The following is a 27,289-nucleotide window of genomic DNA, read 5'->3' on the forward strand; positions in this document are numbered from 1 at the left end:
AGAGTCTCTCGTGCTGCGGGGGACTCAGTGGGAAGCTGCAGCAGAAGCAGCAGCGAGAGCAACAGCATTGACTGAAAGAAGGAATCCAGAGGAGAAAGCTCACCATCAGTTGGAGCCTTGCATTTAAGCTCCGCTTCCCAAAAAACGGTTAAGCCAAGCCACCTCCTCTGCCCATCTGTCTTTCCAAAGCAAAACTTCTCAGGCAGCTGTGGGAGGCTCGGGGCTCTTGTGCTCACTGCGATGCAGATGTTTCTGAAATGTGGGACACACACACACACTGCAGTGACAGCCACAGTTGTCCTTCTCCAGGAAGGCAGCCAGGTTTCCTCTATTTTATGCTTCGCTGTCAAGAACATGAACCTGCCCTTTGGCAAAAAGGCTGCATGTAATATTGATAAGTTTTACATTTTAAATTTTTCTCAAGGACTAAAGGTGCCCGCCGCCAGCAGAAACCCACTGATGTTCTTTCTCCTGCACATCTGTAGCTTTGCCATCCTCATTCGGGGACTGCTTTTAAAAGAAAAGAATCGCCTTTATTGCTAATTCTGTTCCTATGTGTTGCCTCCCCCCCACCCCCCAGCGTGACCCCCAGCCAGAGAGCCAGCTCAACAGCACCCGTTTTTCAAAGAGCTTTCAGGGTGAGAACCTGAGACTGAGGTGTGGGCCTCTGTGGCATCACCCAGGTGGGGCAGGCTGGGTTGGGAGAAGGGCAGAAGGGCTTGCCGGCCAGCCAGTGGTAGAAAAAGGCCGAAAGGGAATCCAGATTAATGGGCTCAGCCCCTGGGTAAAATCCTGCTACCTAGGCCCAGGGGCAAATCCAAATCCAAGTGTGTGTGTGTTGAGGTTTAGCTGGGTGACTTGTGGTAGCCGCACACTCTCAACATAGCTGTTGCTGCTAGGAGAAAGGGGGGGGGATGAGGAGGAGACCCATGTGCACTGCCTTGAGCTCACCGGATAAAGAGAAAGATGCACAGTAGTAACCACCCCCCACCCCCCGAAGAGTTTGAATGGCACAGCAATGCACATTTAAAACGAGCCGACTGTACTGGATGTGCTGTAAATGATACGGAACTCTTGGGAGGCGTTTGTCAAGCGACGTCTCCAGCTCTCCAACCGGGTTCCCTGATCCCGTTGAGGGTGGTCACAGCCATGGTCCACCCCGTCCCGACCTACCGTCCTCATACCAGAAAGAGGCCAGAAGATTCAACAGAGCAGCTGCTGATTAAATTACAAAGCCGGGAGCTGAGGAAAGAGGGGCCTTCCTGCCCAGTTCAGGTGAATCTGCAAGGAAGGAGACCATTTAGAGTCGGCAACGAGACACAACGGTGTGGGGGACGTGGCTCGGAGGCCTGGTGGCGGGTGGAGGAAGGAGCTCTGTGGGGGCTGGAGGAGGGCCTCAGGACCTTCTTGTGGCCCAAGAGAGTTCTACGGGATCCCCCGGAAGGCTCCAGCCCAGGTTCTTCCCAAAGGGACTGATCCTTCAAAAGGCAGGGCCAACAGTCCTGGAATCTTACCGGGTTTTCTCCATAATGGGAATAAAAAAAGCAGTTCCTGTTTGGAGCTTCTCACCATCACCAGCCAAACAGAGAAGCAAAGAGAGAGGGAGGGAGGGAGGGGGGGAGAGAAAGGGGCCGAGATGTCTTGCAGATGACAAAGGGAAACACCCTGAAAGGACCTGCATCCCCTTGGAGAACCAGGCGGTGGTCCCCCTGCACGCTCCCCCTTCGAAGGCCACCTGCCGGGCTCCAAAACACAGACCAACCTCTTAGAAGATTGATGAGCGGCAGAGGATCCTCCTTGATTCTTCAGAGGCTGCCCCTGCTTTTCTCCCGGGGGTGGGGGTGGGGGTGGGGGAGATGCCTCCCATCACCCCTCTCTGCATCAGCCAGCCATACAGTTCCGAGCTGGCCTACCTCTCGGGATTGTTGTGGGGATAGGCGAATGAACGCCACTGGAAGGAAGGTGGGACATCCATTGAAGCAATACCTAGACAGACCTATCCGTTCTCTCCCCCCCCCCCCAATCCCCGCCAGCGCAGAGCACAATCAAAGGGCCAGCCAGCCGCCGCGGCTCATCCGAGTGCGTTTTATTGGTACATGGTTTCTTCTTCAAGCTTCAGATTTCACCCCGTTTTACAGGTTGTATCGGCCGCTGCCCCTAAAAAGCCGGGCACAGATGGAACCAACCCTCTCCGCCATGGCCAGAGATCTCTTGGTCGGACCACGAGGGGTCTTCCTGGGGACGTCCTCCAGCTGGCCACGTTGTATACCTCAGGTTCCTGCTGGTACCTTGGCATGGATGGAGGAGGAGGGGAGGGCCCTCTGCCCCCTTCGTCCTGGAGGCAAGCGTTAGGCATGAAAATCCAGAACCCTTGTGAAACTCACAGAAAAGCCCCAGTGCCAGTTCTCTTCCAATCGTTTGGAAGGAAATTGGGTTCCAAGCAATTTAATGCATGCACACAATAACAGAGATTCCCCCCAGCCCCGCTCGCGCCCCCCAAACACCCCCATCATCCAGTTTATCCAGAAGAGGAGATGCTACGGCCTCACAAGCTGCCAAGTGTGGTCTTTTGTGGGTTGAGGAGTTCCCACAAATGCCATTTCTGGGCTACGAACACACACCACACCTTCCTGATGGGGGTCTCCAAACGGCCCCCATCTTCCAGTTTTGGCAGTCCCCCAGCTACCCCACCTACTGTGTGCATGGCGAAGCTCAGTGTCCATTCATGGTGAGAGAATGAGAGGCTCACAACAGTCAAGCCCAAGGGCCATTCGCTTGGGCCAGCATCCAACCGTCGGGGAATTCAGAAAGAAACAGATCGCCCCTCTCGGATGCCTACTGAAAAACAAAATGTCCACTGGTCACAACAACACGGGGGTGTGGTGGTGGAGGTGGTGGCGGTGGCGGAAGGGTCAAGATCAGGAAGGGGTTGACTGGTCACATCATGCAGTCCAAACGGCACATCTCTGTACATGGTGGGACTGCGCAGGACAGCTCCGGCGGCAGAGCCGACCAAGGACACGCCTGGCCTTAGACCGGGGTGGTTCGTCTGTTGGCTGGGTTGTTGTGCAAAGAGTCCTTGAATTCTTTGGGGAGGGAGTTGTGGATCTGTAGAAACCCATGGTCTCTCTCTGAGTTGAGCAGGGTCCCCAGCGTCACCTTGGAAGGATCCCTGGAGAGGGTGAACATGGAGATGTCGGTGGACGGGATGGTGCGGAAGCCTTGCCCCAATGGAGACAGGTCCCTCGACCTCGGCTCGGTGGAGCGGGAACTGGATCTCCGCCGGAAACGGTAGCGGTACGTCGGCAAGCGGGGGAACGCGGACTTCTTCAGCAGCGCCACCGAGTGAGATTTGGCACGAACCTGGCGGTGCTTCTCAATGTACATGTGGACGGCGATCACCCCCACCATCTCGGCAATAATGAACGACAAGGCTCCGAAGTAGAAAGACCAGCCGTAAGAGTAGCTTTTCTTGGAGTCGCTCTGCCCAGGGTCCCCGGCATTTGCTGAGATGTAGACTATAATCCCGATGATGTTGCTCAGGCCTGACGAGAAGAAACAGAAAACAGGTCTCAGGGATACTGGCCCTGACCCGAAGAGGTCAATGTGCCCAAAGGTGGGCCAGTTGGGTTTACTCTCTCTCTCTCTCTCTCTCTCTCTCTCTCTCTCTCTCTCTCTCGGCTTTAACTACAACACATTGGGATTATCATAGACATTATGCACACACGCATGTAAGAAGAACCGGAAAGCGTTCTCTCCGAGTCCAGAGTAGTCACAGATTTGGGGGGGGGGTGTTTATAGATTGGAGAGCTCATTGTCTCTGTCCCTCTCAGTTGGCTATCCACACTTGCCCTCTTAGGTCCACTTCTTGGAGAAAGGAGTGAACAGGCAAGATTTCTCAAGAGGCAGAGCACTCTTTGAGTTTGAGCATTATGTGCCGCCAAGTCAGAGCCCACTCACGGCAACCCCACGAGGGTGTTCAAGGTAAGGGAGAGTTTTAAAGAGCTCTTTGACCGGTTCCATTCCCGCCCCCCCCATGATTCCTGGGGCCAAGCAGGAAATCGAACCCAGAGCTCCAGAGCCCTGCTCCGTCCCTCTGCCCACTGCACCCCCTTGGAGACACCTAGATCTTGCTTTCACAATCCCCCTGGGCCCAAGGGGTCCAGTAAGGAAGAGACCAAGGCTGCTCCTTTGGACTGGAAGCTACGGGAACACGCAATAGAGGCGCACCATTTTTGTGAGATTAGGCAGAAAGAGTAGAAGAGAGAGAGAGAGAGAGACACAGAGCACAGTCAGGTTCAGGATCCTGACACGCTGTTAGGTTTTCTGAAACCTGTCTTCCCACCATCTCCCTCCTCAAGTACCAACCACTGCTTTTTTCAGCGCCTCCCCATTTTGGCAAGAATCCTGCTAAGCAGTGTTTGGACCAGGATGAGCCGTTCCTGCACCCTTCTGCACCATCAGCAGCCATCCCTCCCTCGAAGCGTCTTCCAGCAATTGGCAGAGCTGAGCCTTGAGCCAAGGGCCGAGGACCCTGATGCTGTCATCTCCCTGTGGAGCAGGATCGTCTTTCTCCACGTGCCACCAAATATTGAGAAAGCTTCTGCATCAGGAGAGCAGATCCTGCACGGGAGGAGGAGGAGGAGGACGGACGACAACTCTAGCTTTCCTCTCCTTCATTTACAAAAGAGGGAACAAAACTCTGCCTTGTGCAAAAAGGTCCCGAGGGGGCGGGGGGGGGGAAATCAGATGTTTAAAAATTGCTAGAAGATGGAGCCATCTGCTTTAGGAGCCCTCCCGCTTAATTTGATCTAATTTATACGTCTCCGGGTACTTACTCTGGGGCTGGGGGAAGGGCGTTGACCTCCGAGGGAACCGAAGGCCCTTCATCATTAGTGATTCAAATTGGTCCTGAAATTGCATTGCTCCAGGACTGAAACTTAGGACAAATGGAACTCTTACACATTCTGAGGAAACTGGGATGAGGCGTGTGTGTGTGCATGCATGCATGCATGCATGATGTCCAGCTTCAGCTGCAGAGTCTTGCTTTGGAAATGGATGCCAGGGGAGGGCTTTCCCTTCCAGAGGGGAGCCTTGTGGCACAGTGGTTAAAACCGCAGCACTGCAACAAAGACTCTACTAACAACCTGAGTTTGATCCTGGGCACAGGTAGTTGACCCAACTTTCTATCCTTCCAGAGTTGGTACATTGAATACCCAGATCAGCGAGGTGGCGTGTGATGTGGAGCCTGCATAATTAAAATGGTGAACCACCCTGAGAGAGCTTTAAGCACTATGGGGCAGTACAGAAAGAGCAGACTTTGCCCCCCCTTTTTTTGCAAAAACATAAAATGTTGCCTTTGTGGGATTTTCTAAGCAATAAAATGAACTTGCAAATATTTTCTTGGCGGTCCTGTCTAGTCTCCGAACAGTTTATCTGCTATCTTCAAACTTCTGTCACATAGAAGATTCAGTGCTTTGAAACGTTATTGTGTGCTGCACAGTTTTCTTTAATGCTCTGCTTGAGCAAATGCACAGCAAAAATAAAAAGGAAATAATCTTTCCCCTGTACGGATTTTCTGGGTGTATGTGTTGTTCTGTGCTGTCAAGTCAGAACTGACATAGAGTGACCCTAATAAAGTTTTCAGATGTAAGCGAGGCATTTAAGGAGTGGTTGTATCAATTCCAGACACTCTCCACCACCCGACTCCCATGAATGTCCATGGCTGAGCGGGGATTCAAACCTAGGTCTCCCGAGTCTTCGTCCATCGCTGTGCCCACAGCACCACACCGGGTACTTGCATTGGGGTGTGTGTATATATAATTCCAGAACGGTTGCTTTTAATCTCCTCTTGCCTCCTCCGGACCAACGGCCTCACACTGCACGGTGGTCTTGCTGCAGGAGCCGAGCGCAGCGATGCCGCTCGTGACTCTGGAGCCAGCACTTTCCACACAGGTCTTGAGGCCAGACCAACCTGTGGGATTTGCAGGGATTTGCAGTGCAGAGGACGGCTTCAGCTGCCTGCACGTAGCAAGGCGACCGAATCCCTGAGACACGTTCTGTTCACGAGCCCCCGGCTCTGTGGGTTATTTTCTCATCAGGGCTCAGCTGCAGAAAGGATAACAATTATCCCTTTATATAGGGTGCAGCATGTGGGGAAAGAGACAAAAGAAGATTCCATCATGAAAGAGCACGTGATGGCGTCAGGAAGTGAGTGATTTCGGAGCCTTTGATTCTCAAGGAAAGGTTCTGTTTCCTCCCCAGATGGCGCCGCTCCCAGGTGCCGGCTGAACAATTCTGGATGTTATTGGTCTCAAATTGCAGCTTCGGTTGCCATTCTCATTTTTGTCACAGGGGCTCACCTATTTTTCTTCCTCTTCAGGAGCGTCTTTGACCTTTTCAAAAATTCTGTTGTGCTCTCTTGGTTGGAAAAGCGCCTTATTGATTCTTGGGAAATCATGGCAGGAAGCATGCATTAGGAAGGTGGCCAGCGGGAGGCACCAGGTACTCACCGGCTGACACGAAGAAGATTCCTGCGCTTAAGATGACGTTGAGTTTGCTCTTGTAAAACTCGCTGGCCGCCACACACAGGCCTCCGAAGAAGAGAAGACCAACGCTTAAGATGGGGAAAATGCTGGATGCCCTCACTGCTCCTGGACAAGGAAGAGGAAATGGCTCATGAAACAGGTTCCCCTGTATCTGACCAGCCCCCAGAGATATCCATTTGTTCATTTAAAATATTTCTGTCTCTCCTTTCTCCTTAAAAAGGACCCAAGCAAAAAACTGTTCTGCATTCAGGCCTCTGTCTACAGCTAACAACCTGGGCAACACCTTAGAACCCGCCCCCCCTCCCAACCTTCAAATGTTCTTCTGACTATTGATGACATTTTAAAGGATGAACCACTTTAGGGTTCAGACTTTTTAAAAAAAACACAGAGAAGATGTTGATCATGCTGGCCCAGATAAAGATAAGAAGGTGGGAATTGGCCGCTGTGATAAATATGGGGCATCAGAAGGACCCAGACGCTCAGGAGAGATCCAGATCGTCCGGGTTAGCAAATGTGATTTCAGCCCTTAAATGCTGACTGTTCCATTATGTTCCGGTGAAAGGGTTTGCTAGTCAGAACTGTTTCCCTTGCACATAGGAATGGGGGTGTGCGTGTGTGAAGGGAAAACAGAGAGAGAGAGAGGAGCACCCAATAATGACAAACTTACGCAGGAGATACTCGGCCGCATCCTGATCGTAATCTGCATCTTCGGGAAAATGATTGATTTGCTTACAGATACCTCGAAGCGTCCCTGAGGAATAAGAGAAAAAAAAAGAGGGGATGTGTGAAGAGCCATGCAGCTGGATCAGACCTTTGCTTGTCTCACCCCACACAGTCTCTGAAAAACACAGCAGGAGGAGCGCCGATGCCAAGCCCTGTCAGAGGGCTAGACCCCCCCCCCCCAGTCTCCTCCACCTTTCCTTCTTCTGTGCCCTGTGATATTCACCCACCTTCTCAAACAGGGGCCTCCTCTCCAACACACCTTGACAGCCCTCCCTGAAGTCTCAACCCAGGTTTTGAGCAGCATTGCTCCTGTGGGGTTGCTGGACAAGCCCTCTGTGGAGGATGAGCCGGAAAGAACCGCTTCCCTCCCCCACTGCCTCTGAGCCTGACCTGGAGGAGGGACCGCTGGGTCTCCCAGGTCTTGAACCCTCAGGGATCCAGGAGGCTCAACCCTCAAAGGAAGAGGTCTCCGTGGTGGCCGAGACTGGGCCGCCTCCCGCTTCCCGGGAACGCTGCCGGATGAAGGCATCAACCTAGCTGGAGACTCCCACGGAACAGCTCAGCTCAGAGGAAAAATCAGTTTGGGAAGAGGAAATCTCCTTGAGGAAAAGCCCTTCCTCCCAGGGAGGTCGCCTCCTGCAGCTGACTTCCTTTCCCAGATGACCAAACGGTGAGGATTCAGCAGCTCGGATTTATAAACCTGATCCTTAGCCTGGAAACAAACTCTCTTCTTTATCTGATCTTGCCTTGCCCATATCCTGACCCTTGTTGCCAACTCCTTCGCTGTGTATGATGCTCTGGACCCAACTGGATCATGCTTCTTCGGCTCTCCCTCTTTCCCGTGGCGACTCTTGGGCTGCCGTGGTTTTGGATTGCTGCAATGTTTCAGCAGTGGGGCAGAGAAAACAAGTAGGAAGCTGGCCAACTAACCCATGCAAATATTGATGGAAGCAGGGTGGCCACAGCATGGAAGTAATTGGCTACAAATAATATAATTCCCTTTAAAAGTTTCATGTCCTCTGTGTGAAGAGCAAAGTAACAAGTAGTTACAAAGTTATTTTTAAATGTAATCTTTAAAGTGTGTTTTAAGGAATTTTAGCAGCATTTTGGCGGTTTTCCAAACTTTATTCTATTCTTGTTAATCCTATGTGGCAAAAGAACTGTTCCTTTGTTTTATCCTTAGTGTTCTTACAGAGTCCTCAAGTGCAGTATCATAGCTGGACTCTAGGTGGAACCAGAGTGTATCCCTCTGTATTTTTCTGGCCTGTTGGTATGGATATTGTATGGGTAAAAATGTAACTGAAAGAATTACTTGCACAATCAAAGCAATAGTAACAGCAACTTGGCTACCAATAAATAACTTGTAAGACAATTTGTTCCTTTCGAAACGTAGCACTATATGCTCTGGATAGACACAGTCCCCTTCCCTCCTGCAATGCCTCAAACTGGAAAACTGGCTTTTCTCCCAGTAGGAAAAACAAAAACAAAAAACCCAAACTTCAGGGCAGAGAAGGCTGCTAGGTAAAGTGGATGGAGCATAATTGAGGTTTGAAGCTGTTAGGCATTTAAAAAGAAAAGCATGCTATGATCTTTGGTACCACCTGGTGGGGGGGGACACACACCAAAAGAACAGTGGCTGATCCAAAGTGAAGCATAACAATTTAAAAAAATATTTCACCGGCACTGGTTTTTAAGGAAATTAGAAAAATTATTGGATGCAATATTAAGATATTGCCAAGTATTGCCCTCCTGGATATAACTAAGAATGACCATTTGAAAAAAAGATCAGACAGAGTTAGTAGTTATAATGGTTACCATAGCAAGATTAATATTTGCAAAGAATTGGAAAAGTGACAAACAAATTAACCTTGAAGATTGGTATAAAGAAATGTGCTGTTTAGCAATTAATTTTAAGTTAACGTGTGAAATGAAGAGGAATGATAAAGTTTAATGATTTCAAAGATGCATAGAATCTATTCTTGAAAATATGTATTTTCGAAGAGGGAAGGCTAGCAGAAGAATCAATGTATTTTTTGGAGAGGAATGGGATGAAAATTTGTAAAATGATATTATTAGTTTCCTAGTCCCAAGGGTGGAGTGGGCACAGGTGGGGAAGGTTTAATTTGTATTGTGTATAGGAGAAGGGGACGACAGAGGATGAGATGGTTGGACAGTGTCACCGAAGTGACCAACATGAATTTGACCCAACTCTGGGAGGCAGTGGAAGGCAGGAGGGCCTGGCGTGTGCTCTGGTCCATGGGGTCACGAAGAGTCGGACACGACTTAACGACTAAACAAAAAAAAAGGGGGGGGTTGTACTGAATATGTATTTTAAGTTAGTTTTGTTATTTGTCATTTTCCTTTAATAATTTTAAAAAATGTTTCACCAACAGGATGTCTCGCCATACGTACAAGATTTTAACATCTTGATCGGCCCCATTGAGCACAGATTGAGTGTCCGTATTGTTTGGACTTACGAAGGCATTCTGAACATTCACCCTGCACTATATAGAGCAAAGCTCGGGAGATAAAGGTTTCAACTGACCCAGGCAGTTCTCCAAAAGAGCCTCATAGATGACAAAGATTTGGAACTACTTGTGCATTTATTTCAGTGGGTTCAACAGACCGTGTGCTTCCTGGTTATCCGAATCATTGGCTGGTCTATAGGATGACGTCATTGTCGTTGTGATGTGGCCTTAACCCTGATCTCTGAACCAACAGGTTTTAGACGTGTTTCACGTGGAGCACAACAGTTTAGTTCACTCACTACGTTTCTGATCCCATTCTCCACCTCCCCCAACCCCATTAACGTGTGATGATGACGAAGTAAGTAATCTCTCCAAGCATTTGTGATGAGGCAGTTTGTAAGCTGTACAAATAAATCTTCCCGCTCCTCCTGTTTACCTCTTCCGAAATGCTTGGAGAGAAAATTACAGTGCCAGAACATAATATGACTTGTGGGTGGGGGAGGTCTCTTTAGTTTCATGGGATTTTTTAAAAATTTATTTTATTTCAAGGGTAAAGGGAAATAACTCGGGGAGAATCTATTATTTTCAGGATCTTTGAGAAAGGCAATCATTTCCATCACGGAATCATAAGCTGATCGTTTGACACATGCGGATGTGGGATAAAGAGTTCTCAGTCCTGAGACAATGTAGGCAGCGTTTAAAGCATTTGGAGTGTTAAACTCATTACATAAATCCTTGCGTTCCCTTTAACATCTTGGCACCTCTGCCGAAAGCCGTCTGAAATAGCATCTCCCGCTTCCGAAGGACTCGGCTGGCTCAGCGGCATCTTGCATTTTCCTTTAGGATTCAGCTCAGTTCCCTTGAATTCACATGGCCTGCCCAGACCCAGAAAGGGTCTCCCGCTCCCAGGGTAGCTGCTGTCCTGACATCGGGTCCAGGGAGGCAGCAAGCCCAGTTAAAGAGCCAAGCCGGCTTTGGGAAGCTGCTGCGGCAGCTCGTCACGAGCGGATGAGCCCGCGTTTGCAGGCTGTGCTGCCCAAACGGAGGCGCCTTACTCACGATGGCCTGAGATGGCGAGCGGGTGATGCAACTCCTGGACGAGAGGCTTCTTAGGAGAAGAGTCACGTCCTCCTGCAGGGGCAGCGATGCCCACTCGGGCACACAGCGCTCTCCCCTGGTTCTCACGTGCAAAGGGGCAGCATGGCATCCTGGGGCCCTTGGCGGAGTGAGAGGTTTATTTGGCCCTGGATTTCTTGGAATGCAGCCCTGTCCGTGTCTGCCTTCCCCAAAACTTCATTCCCGGTGAAATTTGTCAGACAAGGCTTTTGGTGGGTTTTTAAATTTATTTCTTTGCTGCTCCAGACTCTCACAGCTGGCCTCTTGACCCTTTCCTTAGATCATTGACCCTCTGGATCGGTCACACTCTTGCTCCTGCAATACCCCAGACATTTGCTAGGCTGTCAGGGGCTGGTGGGGGCTGAAGTCCAAAAGGCCTGGAAAGCCGCAGGTGGAGAACGGCTGCTGTGGAGGGCAAGGGTTCCCCGCGGGTTTTGGGGGAGACTCGCTGGGATCCAGGCATCCTGCCGCCTTCCCTCACACCACAATAGAAAACATCTCAAGCCACTGAGAGCACGGGCCAGCACGGGGGCCTCGTAGCAAAGGTTGCTTTTTGGAAGATTGAGAATTAATCCACAAAGTGCTTGACCTTTCGGGCACCCCAGAAATCTGTCTCAGGCCAGACAGTAAAAACAAACAAACGGAAAGCAACTGGGAAAGAGTAAGAAAGCAATGCATGGCAGGCACGGAAAGCTGAAAGACACGCTCCATGGCTAGAGGGAGTTGATCTCCGTCCAGAGCGCTAGGCTGGGAGCACGACCCCAGCAAAGGCCACAAGGAGGTAGCTGTCCCGCTTCTCTGGAGACACACAAAGAGGGTAAAAGTGTTTGAGCCTCTCTCCCTAGACAAAAGGCGGAGGCTTGGTTGATGCAACTGGTGTTTATGATGATGTTGCCACCATGCCTCCATCCGCTGGACTGCTTTTGGTACAGGTCATACCCTTGCATCTCTGTACTGCCCTCCACGTGGCTGGAGAGGTTGGAGGGAGCCCCGGATAACAACAACACACGAGTGACACCACCTTTCGGCCGGCGCTCAACAGACCTCACACTGGCTTGGAACACCTTAGCAGCCCACGGCGCATCCTGACCTTAAGGGTGCCTTGGCCGTGGGAGGGGCAGGATGGGCAGAAGCCTCTTTAGCTGGCAAAGCTCCCCTCGTGCTGGAAGAATTCCCCTCTGGCTGGCCAGTCTCAGAGGTCTGCTGGCAAAGAGATCGACCAGCAGACGCTCTCGGCCGGTCAAGTTCTTCCAGCAGAAGGGCCAAAAGCGTGGAGGAGAGATGAGGGCAGAAAGAGGGAGAGAAGCTGAGTTAGGCCAGACCTACATGTTTTCCCCACCAGAAAGGCAGCCGTCATCCCGACACAGAAATGGGGTTGGGGGGAGGAAAATCCTGAGGAATTTCCAGCATCGCTGGGCTAGGAGATGTTTCGATTCATCCCAGCTTCAGCTGGCTGAGTGTCTGCTCTGCTCTGCTGGCCCTTGGCCCATTGGGCTACTTAAGGTGGCCGTCTCAATGTGTTTGGGTCCTAAGGGACTGTGGCGAGGCTGGGGCTCCCCCCCAGGCCAAGGTTTGCTCCTCCAAGTTGAGCCGCCCTTTGCATCTGCCCTCTGACTCACAAGCAGGGAGGCACAGGGGAGCCCGTCAGGGCCCTGATGCTTCCTGACATGCCCTTTCGATCACTCTGGATCTGAGGAAGGGGCAGGGCTTCTGCCTGTGACTCCCTCCCAGGTCCTTTCCAAGCTAAGACGATTGCCAGCTGTCAGAGGAAGGCGTGTTGCAAGAGCTGGGGGCTGTCAAACCACAGAAAAATTATTGGAATAATGAATGGACATCTCCACCTTGCTCTGGAATTGACAGCAGAGACGGCGCTAGCAGCTGCCGCATCTAGGACAGGATTTGCACCCAGAAAAGACCCCCCAGGGCAGACATTTCAAAGGGAGGTACTTGTGATCAAGCAGACACACAAGAGCATTGTGTCCCACACACAGAGGGACCCCAGACTCCATGCTTAAAGCCAGGACAGAAAAAAAAGAGGTCTCAAGGAGACTGAATGTCCTGTAAGTTTAAAAGCCTAAGAAATGAGGTGCCTTCTTTGCTCCCGCACCCACTTCCACCTAAGGTGTCAACTGCTCCTGACAACACATACACACTCTGCTGTGGGCTCTGCCACATGTGCAGAGGTGTTGACCTGGTCCAATGCCCTTTGGCCACCAGAGCACAGCCTAGCCAGTCCCTCCATCTGCTGGGCAGCTCCTGAATTTGGAATCAGGAGATCTAATCCTTCCTCTTCCTGTTACTTCCTGTACAGAGCTTCTCCCCAGAGCTGCCACGGTGATCATCCCCGTGGGTGCCCACCCCACCCCACCCCAGATCACGCACACCCCACATCAAGCCTCCCCTTGTACAGATCAGTGGTGGATACTTCAGTGGGCGTTGCATGGCCTCCGTGTATGTTCTGCTGATCCTCCTCTCTAGTTTGGCCCATGACATCTGCAGAGGGATGATGAGGCTGGAGACTCATGTCAGGAACCTGGCGGAACCCAGAGGTAGGAAATGTGACCCCAACCATGTAAGAAGGCAGGCCCGGGTTCTGTGGATTTTTAAATGCATTTTTGTTACAAACTTCCAGCTAAGAGAAATCCAGACTATGGCAGTCCTGGTGTTTCCTTGAAGGGGCTGGACGGGATGGTCCATAGAGTCCCTTCCAGCTCTTCCGTTCTAAGATGATGATGATGATGGATTGTGCCAATCAAAATGATTACATTCAATCTTCCACTTGTCTTCAGAGACAAACCCAGAACTGTGGAAGCCAAAGGCTTCGGGACCGACGCCTTCCTTCTCTCGTCTCTCTCCTTCCATATCCTTTGCCTGGATGAAGAGGAGGACGCACGGATGCCCGAGTAGCAGAGATTTTGAGCCCGAGGCAGGGAGAAGGGGACGGACAGCACAGGGCACCAAGGGTGAAGGGCCAAGGATGGAGAGGAGCTCCGAGCGAGGCAGAGGCACCCCCATCCTTGCTCCTTCCGCTCTCCCCACTGACTGCCCGCCCACCCACTCTCCTTGTTAAGCCTATGGGGCGTCTTCTCATTTGCAGTTTTGATTGACACAATCCATCAGCACGCAAGGCACCAAGTCAACCAGGCAGGTCCTCCCCCGGATGGCCAGAAACTCTGTCCTGCAACAACTGAGAAGAGGAAGGAGGGAAGGAAGGGAGAAGCCTGGGCTGGGAGCACACCCTTTAACAATGGAAAGGCCCTTCTCTTGCTGCTAGACAAGGCGTTGTGTCTCCCTGGAAAGGGTGGAGGAAGTGTGCATGCATGCGTGTGTGTGTGTGTGTGTGTGTAGTGCAAATTCATTGGTCTGAAACGATGAGGCGGGCACCTGGGGGACGTTTCCTGCCTGCAAGTAATCCCCACTCTGTGGATCGGGTGCGTGCGTGCGTGGGTGCTCCTCTCGCTGCCCATCATGAGACTCTGGGCCCATTTTATCTTCTGACATTTATCTTGGATTAAAATTTTTTAAAGCCCCTTCATTCTATTCATTAAAACCCTAAGATAGTTCCCATGGCAACCACAGCATCACATGACTTCCAGATATATTCTCAGACTTTGAAGGAAACACCAGAAGATAATACTTAAGCAAAGAAAAAGAGTCTGGAGCAATCCTCGAACTCAGTAAAGGCTCAGGAAAAACACACACTCACTGCTTCACCTCTTGCTCCACTTTGCCAAAACAGAATGAGACCCCCAGGCACCTCTCCCCCACCCACTAGAGAAGGCGCCATATCAGTCTCCAGCGCACCCTGGAAGCGACGGATAAGGGGAGCCTGCCCCTCCATCAGATCCTTCTCACCCCACCTTGCCTGAGGTACAGAATGAGTAAAGCAACTCCCCAAAGATAAATTATGCCACATTTTGTGCCCATTGGTCGCTACAACTGAGTTTCGATGAATGCCGTCCTTGGACAATTTATCCTGCCAACTTTACTGGCGGAGTTGCCTTTTAACATCCCTCCTGCCTGCCTCCCCATTTGGGTTGACGTTTTTCCGTCTTGAGCCCTTCATTGGGTTTCCCATCCCGAGCAGGTTGTTCAAAGGGAGTCAGTTCTCACACGAACCTTCCCCTTCTGCTGTGGGGCTGAAGGCCAGCCAGGCGCTCAGATTGGACCAGAGGCGGGAGAGCGAGCAGGGAGCTCAGAGGGTTCAGGACCCTGGACAGCCCTCTCTCTCTCTCTCTCTCTCTCTCTCTCTCTCCCCCTCCAGGGAGGGCGTGAGCAGAACTGAGGTTGCTGTTTCTCCCCCCCTCTTTTGGGGAGGGGGGGTACAGGAGTCTTCCACCGGAAGACCTGCGAGAGGACAATCCTCTTCTGGAAGGTCTCCTTCGTGTCAAGGACTGCCCGTTCCAACCAAGCCTGATTTACAAATAGAGATCTAAGGAGGAAGGAAATAGTCCCCCCCCCCCATGTTCCATCGTCCTTGAACAGCCACTGGACAGGCAGCTACACTGGCAGAGGAGTCAGCCGGTCTGCCTTATCTGCCTAAATGAATTTCTAGTCCTGTAAAAATCATATATCTCATTTTGCCGCCTGTGCCATGTTACGTGCTGTCAAATCAGAACTGACTTATAGAGAGCTGAATATGGCTTTCAGGGTAAATGAGATATTTAAATGAGTGGTTTTACCAGTTCCATTTCATTAGTGAGTTTCCATGGCCAAGCAGAGATTTGAAGCCAGGCCTCTTGAGTCTTAGTCTGTCATTCTGTCCACTACACCACGATCAATGCCTTGCCACCTATATATATATACATACATGTGTGCAATTTTACACCCATCCAGGTCCTCTTTTCTCCACTCTTTTGATGCTGCAAAAGTGACCACCTGCCTGTATGAGGCCAATAATCTCAAAGCCAATAGCATCCTAGAGAGCTTCCTTTGCTCGTCCCTGCAAATGCACTTGTGATCCTCAGGGATCACAGCCACAGAGGGAGGTTTTCTGAATGGGCAGCAAGCTCTCAACCATCCTAGGAAAACTCAGGTTCAGATACAATGCATTGATTTGGGACCAGGAAGTAAAGACAATATTGAAAACTTAAAAGACTGAGGATGCAAATGTATCACAAGAAACTCTTCCCACCTGTAACTTTTCTTAAAAGGCATGTGTGTGTGCGTGTGCGTGCGTGTGCGCTTGTGTGTAGGAGTCTACATTTGAACCGTGAATCATGCTCCCATCCTGGAACCTGTGGGATAATTACAACCTACAGAAAGTTTAAGAAAAAAAAAAACTGAACGCAATTCTCATTCTAGATTTCAGAAGGAGCTTAGCAAGAGATAGCAAGGGGTGCGGGGGGGTGGGTGGGTGGGTGTCATTTTTAATCCTTGCTGCTCAAGAAGCTGAGGTGAGTGTCCATCATCTTGAAAAAAAAACCAGCTGCCTTCATCAAGAGAAGGGGTCCATCCTCTCTCAATTACACTTCTGCCATCTCTCCCCACCACCACCCCCCAAGTTCTTTTGTCAGAACTGAGGAATATTTTGCCGAGGAAAAACAAGGTGCATCAAAAGGTGTGTGCGGCGCAGAGGACAGCTGAGCACCGTCATCCTGCTGGATGTCGGTGAGTGCGAAGACGAGTGTTTTAAATGAGTGCATGTGAGGACAAGGAGCCACCAAATTATTCTCCTTGCTCTATAAGGTGGGGAGAGGTTTTGGGATTCTGTTTGTGCCGATTAAATGAACACATTTGTTCCAACAATACAAGACAAGAGAGGTTAAATCCATGAGAATAAAGCACATAGCGAGCCCTCTCCCCACCCTTAGCGATCAGCCCTGCGCATGGCTTTTTAAACGGCCATTGGCCCATCCTCTTATGCCTACGTTGGGCTTCCTGGCATGACAGAAGGCTGGCACATGCAGAGATGCTCCATGTGAGGGACCTGAACGGGACCTAGGAAGAGTAAGTGGCCTTGCAGGGCAGCGTCTCCCTCCATGTCATTCTGATTAACGAATGGTTTCATTGTTTGCCCAATTTGGACCCAGCTGTGCTATCAAGAAACACAACAGTCATCTTGGCCCCCTGTTTTCTTTACACCAGCCCTGCAAGGTAGACTAGGCTGAGAGACACAACAACGTGTTGGGGGCAACGTGGGTTGCTGGCTTTGAACTCAGCATTTTTGTCTTCTGGCCAAATTTATGCCCTCCCTTTCTTGATGAAGTAAAAAAATGTTTTGTTTTTTTAAAGCTAAAGGTTTGTGGCAAAGCCCATGGAAGAAAAAAATAGCTGCTAACAGGATGCATCAAAAGAACCAGCCAGGGTGGAACAAGACAAAGAGAAAGCACCTGGCCTTCACACATTAATGAAGCAAGGACAGGACAGATAGCTGTGAAGGAAGATCAATGATCCAACCAAGAGGGGTTAAAAGGAGGAGGGCAGGATCTGTTCTCCAGCATCCCAGGGTGAATGGGATGGAGTCACACTACAGAAAGCCAGATTTAGACTGAATCCCAGGGGAAAAAAAAAACTTCTTAACTGTAAGAGCAGTATGATAATACAGCCCATGACCTCAGGTGGAGGTGGTGAACGCTCCGATGCTGGAAGCCTGCAAGAGAAAATTGACAACCCTCCTTCCGATCTGCTTTGACCGGGATTCCTGCACTGAGCCTGGGGTTGGGCTCAATGGCCTTAGAGAGACACCCCCCTTCCAACTCCATGATTCTAGGGTTCTATGAAAAGAGTGCCTGCCAAAAGAGAGGCAAGATGCTAAAACACACACGAGGTGAAGCTGTCATGAACCGAAGAGCCCAGTCTAATGAAAGGCAGCCAGGCTGGCTTGGCCAATAGCCCCACCAACGGCAAGCCAACCGGGAAGGCAGCCCTACTCGAAAGAAGCAGCGAGTTGCAGAGGTGGAGGATGCACCCCGCCTTCATCAACAGACCTCATGGCGACAGCAGCTGCCACTAAGCTTAGGGATCAGCCAGCCAGAATCCACTTGGCTTTGTGAGAGGCAGCAACGGCAGCATCTGGCTTTCTTGGACAGAAGAAGTGAATTCATGCATGAAGCAAACGGGCATGGAATTCCATCAGAGGGAAGAGGTGGAGAACCAGAGCATGCTGTCTGGCAGCAAAGATGACCGCCGATGCGTCGACCGGGGTGTGTGTGTGTGTGACAGAAAGTGGAAGGCGGTAAGAGGCCAGCTGCATTGGGAAGGCGTGTCTGAGCAGTGAGGGGGCACCTCAGCTTCAAGGGGAAGGTGTGCCAGGTTGTCCTGGGGGCGGGTGAAGGGAAGAGAGACCTCCCAGAGTGGCCAGAGTCTACACTAGCTAGTTGTCGCCTGTGGTGGCCTTCCTTCTTGTCCTTGGCTCTCACCTCTGAGCGTCTCTCCCTGGAGGACCAGATCTTTCCTTTCTACCTGGCAGGTAAGAGAAAGTTTGACCGCCTGCAGCGCCACCGGAAAAAACAGCCACTTGAGCCGTACTCTCCTCTTGCCCGTCATAACGCATTTTGTGCAAATGGCAACTTCCTTGTTTCCTTAGCAAAGAGTCTCTGTGGGATTACGTTTCCCAAATAAATGGGGGGGGGGGTTGGCGGCGGTTTCCCTCGGGGAGCTGAGCCTTCCAGAGGGCTGAATCCATTCACCCACTCCTGCTGCTGGCTTGCTAGACTCTCCTAGCAGGGATGCGAACCTGCCGCCTGAAGGCCACACCATCCTGGGGCCAGTTTGCTTCAGAGGGTGGAGGTGGGGATTCCCAAGGGGAAGGAGGGTGGAGGCGTCTCGGGGTGTGGGGAGACCTCTTCTGAGAGCGATGATTTGGGCAACCAGGAAGGGATCCGATGTGGAGAGAGTGGGAGGAGGTGTGCAAAAATAGACCAGAAAGAAAAGGAGACGCCTGCCCGGTTTTTGGCTCTTGGCCTGTTCTAGCTGCTGGGTGGCCTCACGTGGATGGTTTCCCAGGATTGGAGCCTTGAGCAGAGAAAAGTTTCCCCCAAATTCCTACCATTGGTGTGCAAAGGGTTCTAATTCTTTTTTTAAAAACAACTTCCAGTGTGGAGCTCAGACCTCATTTGTGACTCGGAATCTGCCATCATCTGCTTTGATGGACCCCCAGCCTTGGCTCATCCAGGTGTTCTTGGACTGCAGTTCCCAGAAGCCTTCACCACCAGCTATGCTGCCCGGGGTTTCTGGGAAATGAAGTCCAAGAACATCTGGGTGACCCAAGGTTGGGAGCCTTTGGTCTCCTTGGGGGGGAGGTCTACACACTCTTCATAAACTGCAGACCGACCTGAAAAAACATCCCTGCAGACACCAAAGTAAAATGAGCCGAAAGTGCGCTCATGGTTTTTAAAATCAGGTGCATAGATTTCTTTAGACGTTGGGGAGAGCAACGGACGCAGGGGCTGCAGAGAAAGTCAGCCCTCCATGGGTTCAGAGAAGCATTTGCAGAGCTGCAGACCCTTCTCCTCTGCCCTATGCAAGCTAGAAATGGGTCCTGTCACTCCCTTGTCCCCACCTCATGCTGTGGGCCATGGAGTGGCTTCTTTTCTTTTCACACAAAAAGGCACCCTTGTGCCTCTCTGAACGGCTGGAGGAAAGAGCAAAGCAAAAAGGGAAGCGAGCTACTTCTGTCCTGCCTCACCGCGCTTAAAGCACTCTGTAGTGGGTTACAATTTTAATGATGCAAGCTGCACATTGCGCCCCCCCCAAGCAATCTGGGCACCCCATGTACCAGCCTTGAAATAATGGCAGGCAGAGTAAACCTTGAGCCAGCTACCCGGGATTGAGCCCAGGTTGTGAGCAGAGGTTTGAGTGCAGTACTGCAGTTTAAACACTGCACCGCTAGGCTCCTGTGCCACATACAAAAGTGCCACATACTAAAGCAGGTGGCCTCCTCTTGCAGGACTGCAAGCAGGGGATCCTGGACTAAGGAAGCAGCAGAGGCTCCCATCCCCTGCATGCTGAAGAGGACCTCTACCTGGGCTGCCAGTGGCAGGCTGGCAAAGTTAACCCTGCGCGTGCTCCGTTTCGTGCTGAACTTACTGCCGGCACTCGAAGGCTCACACATTGCAGAAGACATGCAAAAGATTCTGTGTGCAAGGTTTGTTCTTTTAAACACAATGTCTGTCCCCTTTGTAACTGATGTATGTTTTTTTTTCCATCAGTGTCCACACACCACTCATCTCATTTGGTTCCAAAATCTCTGGTTCCAAAATCAAGATGGTTGGCAGGGGGACCTTTAATGGAAATCTCAGAGGGCTAAGGAATAGCATTTTCCCTACTGCAAAAGCTGAATTCTGATACAGACCAAACCTCGGGGGCTTTGTACGTGACCTCTTCACTTGTCACAGGTTCCACGCCTTCCCTTTGTGGATTTCGGCTGAAGGGCCGAGGCAGTAAGGGCTGGGCGCCTCAAGGGTCGGGTGGCTCCCCAGTGAATGGGTTTGCCTGTCGCTCCTGCCCCGGCTGACTTGCCTGTCAGGTCCTTCTACTCTCAAGCTTCGTTAGCCGATGCATCTGGCTTACCGATCTAATAGCAGCCACCAGCTGGCGTGCACGCCAGGTTTCAAGGCTGCCTGTTCCTGCTCGGTCATCCACCTTGAATCCCTCGACGGAACGGCAAGGATTTGCTAAAGAGCAGACTCTGCTCCAGGCGCAGGCTGTGACCGAGACTCTTGAGCTGATCCGAATTACGGCTTCCCTTTGAGCTTAGGCAAATGGCCTCCTGGGCGCCTGAACTGCTGCATTTTGTGCTCTGCTGTTCCTTTGAATCGGTGGCCCCAGCAAAGAAGCCGCCATCTGGTTTGTCCTTTTCGTTTCCTGAGTAGCAACCGGGAAGCTTTGCAAAGGGAAGAATGCGTGACCTTGATGGAGCCCTTCGAAGGCAGCCTCCGGCCCTCAGGGATGAAACAATGAGACTCCTCCCCAGCGGTGAAGGATCTTATGAGGTCGATCCCTCAAGGGGACACAGCTCAAGCATCAGAATCCGACTGTGCATGGAACAGGTGTAAACAGCCAGGCGGCGCTGAGCTTTCGTATATGAGCATTTGTATAGGTCTGCGTGAGCTTTGCTGTGTTTGGGCATGTTGCACATACACACACACACACAAACACATGTGTGTGGCATGTGTGTTGTTTGCCCACTACCATGGGATATTTGCAGCTATACTACTTTGGCACATGGAGGTTCCACCTCAGTGTCGTGGCAGAGGACTGTTGCTGGACCTGCCCGCGGCTTTTTCCTTTTCCAAACTCATCTGTTCTCGTTACTGTAACTATTTTCCTTCTCAAAGGCATGAGTTTGCCCTCAGTCCAGGATTTTTTCTCCCTTGTTCCTTCTCTGCTTGGGGACGTTGCTTGGGGGCTTCCCTGGCTGCCTCTGGGTTCTAGCTCGCTCGTTGGCACACCAGCCTGTCCGCTTTTCCTGGAATGATTTGGGACACAGTCAGAATTTTTCTTTGGGGAGAAAAACGCGCCTCCAGGCTTCTCTCATGAGCTGCTTCATGGGGTGCCCTGCACGGTGTCAACCCAAACTCTGTATTAGAAACAAACATCAGGCAATGAGCAGGGATGCTTGCCCAGCCCTCTGCTGCTCTCACGTATTTTACGAGGCACAAATGTATCTCCAAATGTCGGATCGGCTGAAAGGAGGCCTTTGTGCTACAGGTAGCTCCTAGAAAAATAAAATGGCCAAGGGCATTTAATCTACGAAAGGTCCTTGGCCAGGAAACAGCTTCAGAGATGCAACTTTGGAAACGGTTTTGGAAGCCTTGAGCCCTGGTGAATTCCATCCTTCAATGATCGGAGGGGGAAACAGGATTTTGAAAAAAAAAGCTAAACTTGTGGATGAGATGCTACAGCATTGGCAGCTGACTTTTTCAGAGCTGCCAGGCCCTCTGGCCAGGCAGCCATGGCTCTGTCATGTTTCAGGTCAGTTTCCTTCCCCTAACCGTCCCTCAACATCACAAGGGCTCACCCAAGTCCTGACCAGGGTTGAAGCTGCTTAGCTTCTGGAGTCAAACAACATTTCTGTGTTTGGGGAAGTCTCCTGGTGGCCCCACTTTTTTCCTCCCACCAGTCCTTGCCACCTGGGAATGAGCGAGAGAGTCTTGGTTCAGACTCCCTGGCCAATTCTGGGCACCATTTACAGCGTTGACAGGAACAAAGCCACGCAAGATCACCATATCCGAGTACAACGCCTGCTTTTCAGAGTACACAGTACATCCACTTTTCAGAGGAATGGATTCTGCAACTGCTGAAGCCACTCCCAACTGAGCACTGTAGGCAGGAGCCTCCCTGGCGTATTGTTTGCTCAAAAAGTTGCTGAGCTGGAAGAGACCCCTAGGCCCACCTCCCTGAACACAGGGAGGCCATAGCCGAAGCACGCCCAACAGAGAGCCGTCTGTTCTCTGTTTAAAAACCTCTGGCAAAGGACACTCCAGTACCTTTCCAGGTAATTCATTCCCGCTGGCTTCCGCAGACTCCTCCTCTCTGATTAGTCTTAAGTTGTCTTTGTCCTGTCTTAAAGGTAACTTTCCAAACGTCCTCCTGAGCAAAGATGGGCTTCTCTCAAGGAGCATCTCAGGATCAGGTTCTGCTAGAAAGTGCACCAAGAGAAGGCTTCTTCTCACACCTCAAGAACCACCAACGGCAGTCAGGAGATTTCCGGGAGCCCTGCCATAGCCAAGAACACCACGGCTGCTTTGCCCCGGTTCCCCTCTTTGCAAGGGTTAAGTCTGTCTGACTGTCCGTTGGTGGCACCCTTGCAGCCCCCCCCTCTTTGTGTCTTGGTCTGGGAGGGTCTGGCCCCTGAAATGGCTGATGGTATAGAAGAAAGAAAGAAATACTTTGTCTGGGGGGTGGGGAAGAGAGCTTCCTGCCCTGAGGGCTACCCTTTCAGGCAACCTGAAGCCACAATCCCTTGTGTTTCGGAAGTTGAATGCAACCTAATCGCTAGTCTTCCAGGAATGACCTTGAGGCAAATTCAGGACCCCCCCCCCTTTGAATGTGTCAGCTTCATTCTCCTCTTCCTCCTCACCCTCATCCATGTAAGGGCGGGAGCATTCCCAGACCTTTGTATAGCTGGTCTTTATAATCCTCACGACACCCCTGTAAAGTAGGCCCATTTATTACCCCTGCAATGCAGCAGGTAGGAATGGGGAGGGGACACAGTTGAAAAGAGGTGGCCTAAGTACCCCTCCCCAGGTATTCTGGCTGAGCCAGGGATGCCTGAGTCTCTCTCTCTCTCTCTCTCTCTCTCTCTCTCTCTGTGTCTCACTTCACAGTCAATGGGTCTGTTTTAGTCCCTGGTCACTGAAAGCAACAAGGCTACCCTTTGCACCTCACGCGTCATGGTCTCCAATGAGCTCTCCTACATGCCAGGCTCTGATGCAGGTGATGGAAGAGACAGAAAAGAAGAGGGGGAAAAATCCCTCCTCAGGTTTTCTGGTCAGGTTTCAGCCCCCCCCCCCCCGTCCCAGGGAGGCAGGACTTTGCACCGATCAATGATGCGAGAGAGTTTTCTGGTCAGCAGGTGCCCAGCAAGGAAGGAAAAGACAGCCCGCTGCTGGGCAGCCAGGAAGCCTTGGGTGGCCAACCGGGAGAGGGATGCAGGGTGGGCTGGCCCTCTGGCCGGCCAGGGAGCGAGGAGCTGAAGGCAACCCTCACAAAACTCTGCCTGTAAACGTTCAGGGGCTCACGTTCTGATTGAGGCCCCCCAAAACCTTCCCTGAAGCCTCTTGGCTCTGGCAGAATGGAACCTGACCTGCCTGGCTGGAGATCTCAAAAATCAGTGCTAGAGGAAAAGACTGCTTACAAGCTCGGTCATCGCAGGGACACGAAGGGGTGGATGGGGTGGGTGACCCGGAGATATAGGCACAGGCCCTTTCTCTCATTCCCTCCCCCTCCCTTTCACCTGCACGGAGACCCACTCAGGGGTCAAAAGCATACCTAGACTGAGACAGAAGCCTAGTCTTTATTGCAAAGAGCGTTATGGTGCGGAAAAGCGAAAAGGCGGTATCGCCTTCCTCCTCGGGTATCTCTTTTAAGGCAGAACCTAGGAGGTTAGACATCAAATATTGGGCCTGCTGATACCTCTCACTCCCCACTCCTTGATCTGTTCTTCTCTTGTCCAATTAGACTGTTGACCTGCCTCCCTGGACGGAGACCAGCTGCTGGTCCAGGAAGGAGACCTGAGTCTCCCGAAGGCTAGCACATCCCTACGTGTGCCTCCTCTCCTTTTCATGGGGCTCACGGATCCCATGCAGCAAAGATCACCTGGAGAAGGAGGATGAGCACCGCTATTGATAGGGTGGCAGGAGGAGGGGTGTGCAAGGGGGAAGGGACCGCGGGCAGTGAGAGCACCCTCTTCCTACACGGCTTCATGCTGCAGTTGGCAACGTGTGGTATTGTCGCCTTCTCTCCACCTACACAAGGCAGGAGATTTTAAAGACCAGGAGGCAGAGACATGGGATGCTTCCCTGATGACTCACTGGAGCTTAAGAGGGATCTCTCTCTCTCTCTCTCTCTCTCTCTCTCTCTCTCTCTCTCTCTGTGTGTGTGTGTGTGTGTGTGATAGAGAGAGAGTGTGTGTGTGTTGGAGGACCACCTGATTAACAGACCAAGAGCTCATTGTTATTCTTTTGCAACCAAGACTCCTATCCTTCCTGTCTGTGACTTGAGACAAAGACAAGGCTGGAATGGGATGGAAAAACTAGCTTATTTAAAAACCTGTAGCCATGCTAGTCCCTGTGAGGAAAGAGGTATTAAAGTGCATCTATTTAGACAGTGTACAGAATGGAAAGAGGGGAGGGGGAGGGGGAGGGGGGAGGAAGGAGCTGATAATGGATTGAAGGAAGGAAGGAAGGAAGGAAGGAAGGAAGGAAAAGGAAGGAAGGAAGGAAGGAAGGAAGGAAGAGAGGGAGGAAGGAAGGAAGGAAGGAAGGAAGGAAGGAAGGAAGGAAGGAAGGAAGGAAGGAAGGAAGGAAGGAAGGAAGGAAGGAAGGAAAAGGAAGGAAGGAAGAGAGGGAGGAAGGAAGGAAGGAAGGAAGGAAGGAAGGAAGGAAGGAAGGAAGGAAGGAAGGAAGGAAGGAAGGAAGGAAGGAAGGAAGGAAGGAAGGAAGGAAGGAAGGAAGGAAGGAAGGAAGGAGCTCATGGTGAATGGAAGGAAGGAAGGAAGGAAGGAAGGAAGGAAGGAAGGAAGGAAGGAAGGAAGGAAGGAAGGAAGGAAGGAAGGAAGGAAGGAAGGAAGGAAGGAAGGAAGGAAGGAAGGAAGGAAGGAAGGAAGGAAGAGAGGGAGGAAGGAAGGAAGGAACTGGGAAGTAGCTTCTACCATGTTGGAGAAGACCCTCTTCAGGCCCACCAGCCTTTCCTCCTGATTTTCACGAAGGTGACATTCCATATACAACGGAGGGAAAGGAACCCCCCACAGATGGAAGAGAGCAGCGGCCGGTCCATATCCATGGGATGCTGACATTATATCCCATTGCCTAAAAAGCTCCTAGGATATCCAACCCATTCCTGTCTTTGAAGGTTCATTAAAACAAGAACTGCAATTAGAGTATTCAGAAAAGACACCCCTCCACACACACACACACACACACACACCTGCGCTCATTCCCCTCCCATGGCATCTGGATCTATTTCATGGAAAGCTCGCTTCCCTCGGCAACAAGTGAATCCCTGCCAGGGAAGGCAGCCTCCTCGGTGGCCCGCGTCCCTGTCCCATGGAAGCCAAAGCCTGAGGTGGCAGCAGCGAATGCCCCCCTCCCTCTCCTCTCACCCGCCCCCCCAGCAGGCCTCAGTGGGCAAGGCTGGCTTGGAGGCCCTTCTTCTGCCTTCTCTTCCTCCCTCCCAGACCGAGCACAACGTGAGAGCCTTCTAGGAACGGAGCGCAGGACCCTCGTTTTCCCCCCCCCCCCGCCGGAGACACCTTGCTCAAAAGAAGGGGGGGCTCAAACCAAGCGGAATCTCATACTTCCAGCCCACCCCAGCAGAGACCTTTGACCCTAAGGGGCAGGGGTGAAGCCTTGGGGAGGCTTAGGGTCTTTCTCCCCCTCTCCCACCAAAGCAAACTTTCCCCAGGGCCGGTCCTCTCTGCCACAGCTTGGATGCCTGGGCTCCATCCAGGAGAAGGAGGAGGAGGAGGGGGGGTGTCGGCCGTCAGCTCCCCCAAAGGGGCCAGTGGGTGGTTGGGGGGTTGGTGGGGGGTTGGTGGGGCTGTGGGGGGTGGGGTGGGGGGTGGTAAATACCTTCCAGGCAGCAGGTCCTCCACAAGCCCGAGTGAGTCATGACTTCTTCGTTTTTCCGGCTGGTGTCATTGTCGTTGGCGGACTTAGTCCTGCACACCCCCCTGGAATACAGCCAATAGTCGGTGCCCACCGCGATGGTCATGAGGCTGAAGGCGGCAAAGGCTCCCAGGGTGGTGACCAACATCTGGATACCTCTGTCACACATCCTCATAGTGACTCATGGTACCGTGGGCAGCCGGCCGAAGGGAAGGGAAGGGGAGGCCCGGAGAGCCGCGGGGGGTCGGTGGGTCTGCCTCTCTCTCTCTGTCTCTTTCTCTCTTCCCTCCGAGGCGGCGGCGGCGGCGGCGGTCGGGGCCGGGCAGGGCTAGGCTCTCGCCGGCGGAAGGCAAGGAGCCTGCCGATGCCTGCTCGGGCGGGCGCCAGCCTTTCGAGGGATCGGGTCCCTGCTCATCCGGCGAGGGGCCGGAGGCGGAGGGCCGCTCCCGCGCCTGCCCCCCCATGTCCTAGCCCAATCTCCGCGCCGGTGGGGCCGGGCGGCGGGCGGCGCTTCCCTCGGTCACGGCCGGAGAGCCCCGGCGCGCTGCCCGCCGCCTCTCCGCGCCAAGCCCGCCGGGAGGAGGAAGAGCCGAGGCTTCGCCCAAGCGCCCCAGATCAACAGGGTGGGCGGCGGCGGCGGCGGCGGCGGCGGCGAGGAGGGGAGGGCGAGCGGGAGGCAGCGCCAGAAAGCGGCGGGTGGGGGGGGGGGGAGGAGAGAGAGGGAGGGGGGGAGGGAGAGGCCGGGGAGGGGAGGGGACGGCGGGGCCTGGCGGCGCCAGGCGTCTCAAGCCCCCGCTCTCGCGGGAGGCGGCGGAGGCAGCCCCGACCCCGGTCTCCGTCCCCCCGGCCGGGCAGGGCCGGGGCCGGCAAAGTCACCCCGCGGGGGGGGGGCCCCTGCTTCGCCGCCTTTGCCGCCTTTGCCGCCGCCGGGGCGTCTCCCCGCCTGCCGAGCCGAGCCGAGCCGAGCCGCCGCGGTGCTGAAGCGGACAGCTCCCGCGGGCGTCTCCGGTGCCGCGAGCCGGGGCGGTGGTGGTGCTGAAGCGGACAGCTCCCCGCCGGCCGCCGGGCCCTCCCCGCGCGCCTCGCCCTGCGGCCCCGCAGGAGCGGAGGCGGCGCCCGCGGCCGAAGCTGCCTCCGCCGGCGGCGCCGGGAGAGGTCGGCC

General features: G+C 52.6%; 1 protein-coding gene across 2 annotated transcripts; it reads right to left on the reverse strand.

The window, feature by feature from the left end:
* Positions 1 to 2,069: 2,069 nt before the first annotated feature.
* CACNG3 (calcium voltage-gated channel auxiliary subunit gamma 3) lies at positions 2,070 to 26,421 on the reverse strand. 2 transcript variants are annotated; one of them, XM_072982524.2, is made up of 4 exons: positions 26,092 to 26,421; positions 7,216 to 7,299; positions 6,513 to 6,647; positions 2,070 to 3,545 (listed from the first exon to the last, which is right to left on the reverse strand). In XM_072982524.2, exons 1-4 carry the CDS (start codon positions 26,300 to 26,302, stop codon positions 3,031 to 3,033), a joined length of 945 nt encoding a protein of 314 aa, XP_072838625.1. In that variant the 5' UTR covers positions 26,303 to 26,421; the 3' UTR covers positions 2,070 to 3,030. The 2 variants fall into 2 exon arrangements, with proteins under 2 accessions (XP_072838625.1, XP_072838624.1); XM_072982523.2 differs by having other exon boundaries at positions 6,513 to 6,653.
* Positions 26,422 to 27,289: the final 868 nt, after the last annotated feature.

This window comes from Pogona vitticeps, chromosome 13 (assembly GCF_051106095.1).
Source record: "Pogona vitticeps strain Pit_001003342236 chromosome 13, PviZW2.1, whole genome shotgun sequence".
In the NCBI taxonomy this organism is placed as follows: domain Eukaryota; kingdom Metazoa; phylum Chordata; class Lepidosauria; order Squamata; family Agamidae; genus Pogona; species Pogona vitticeps.

What these genes read in the sequence shown, in the direction of transcription:
- CACNG3 (XM_072982523.2), bottom strand. Translation starts at nt 26,302, where the DNA reads ATGAGGATGTGTGACAGAGGTATCCAGATGTTGGTCACCACCCTGGGA. An exon ending in GAGGACCTGCTGCCTGGAAG is followed by an intron (nt 7,300 to 26,091) that starts GTATTTACCACC and finishes CTTATTCCTCAG; the next exon opens with GGACGCTTCGAGGTATCTGT. An exon ending in AATCTTCTTCGTGTCAGCCG is followed by an intron (nt 3,546 to 6,512) that starts GTGAGTACCTGG and finishes TCTTCTCGTCAG; the next exon opens with GCCTGAGCAACATCATCGGG.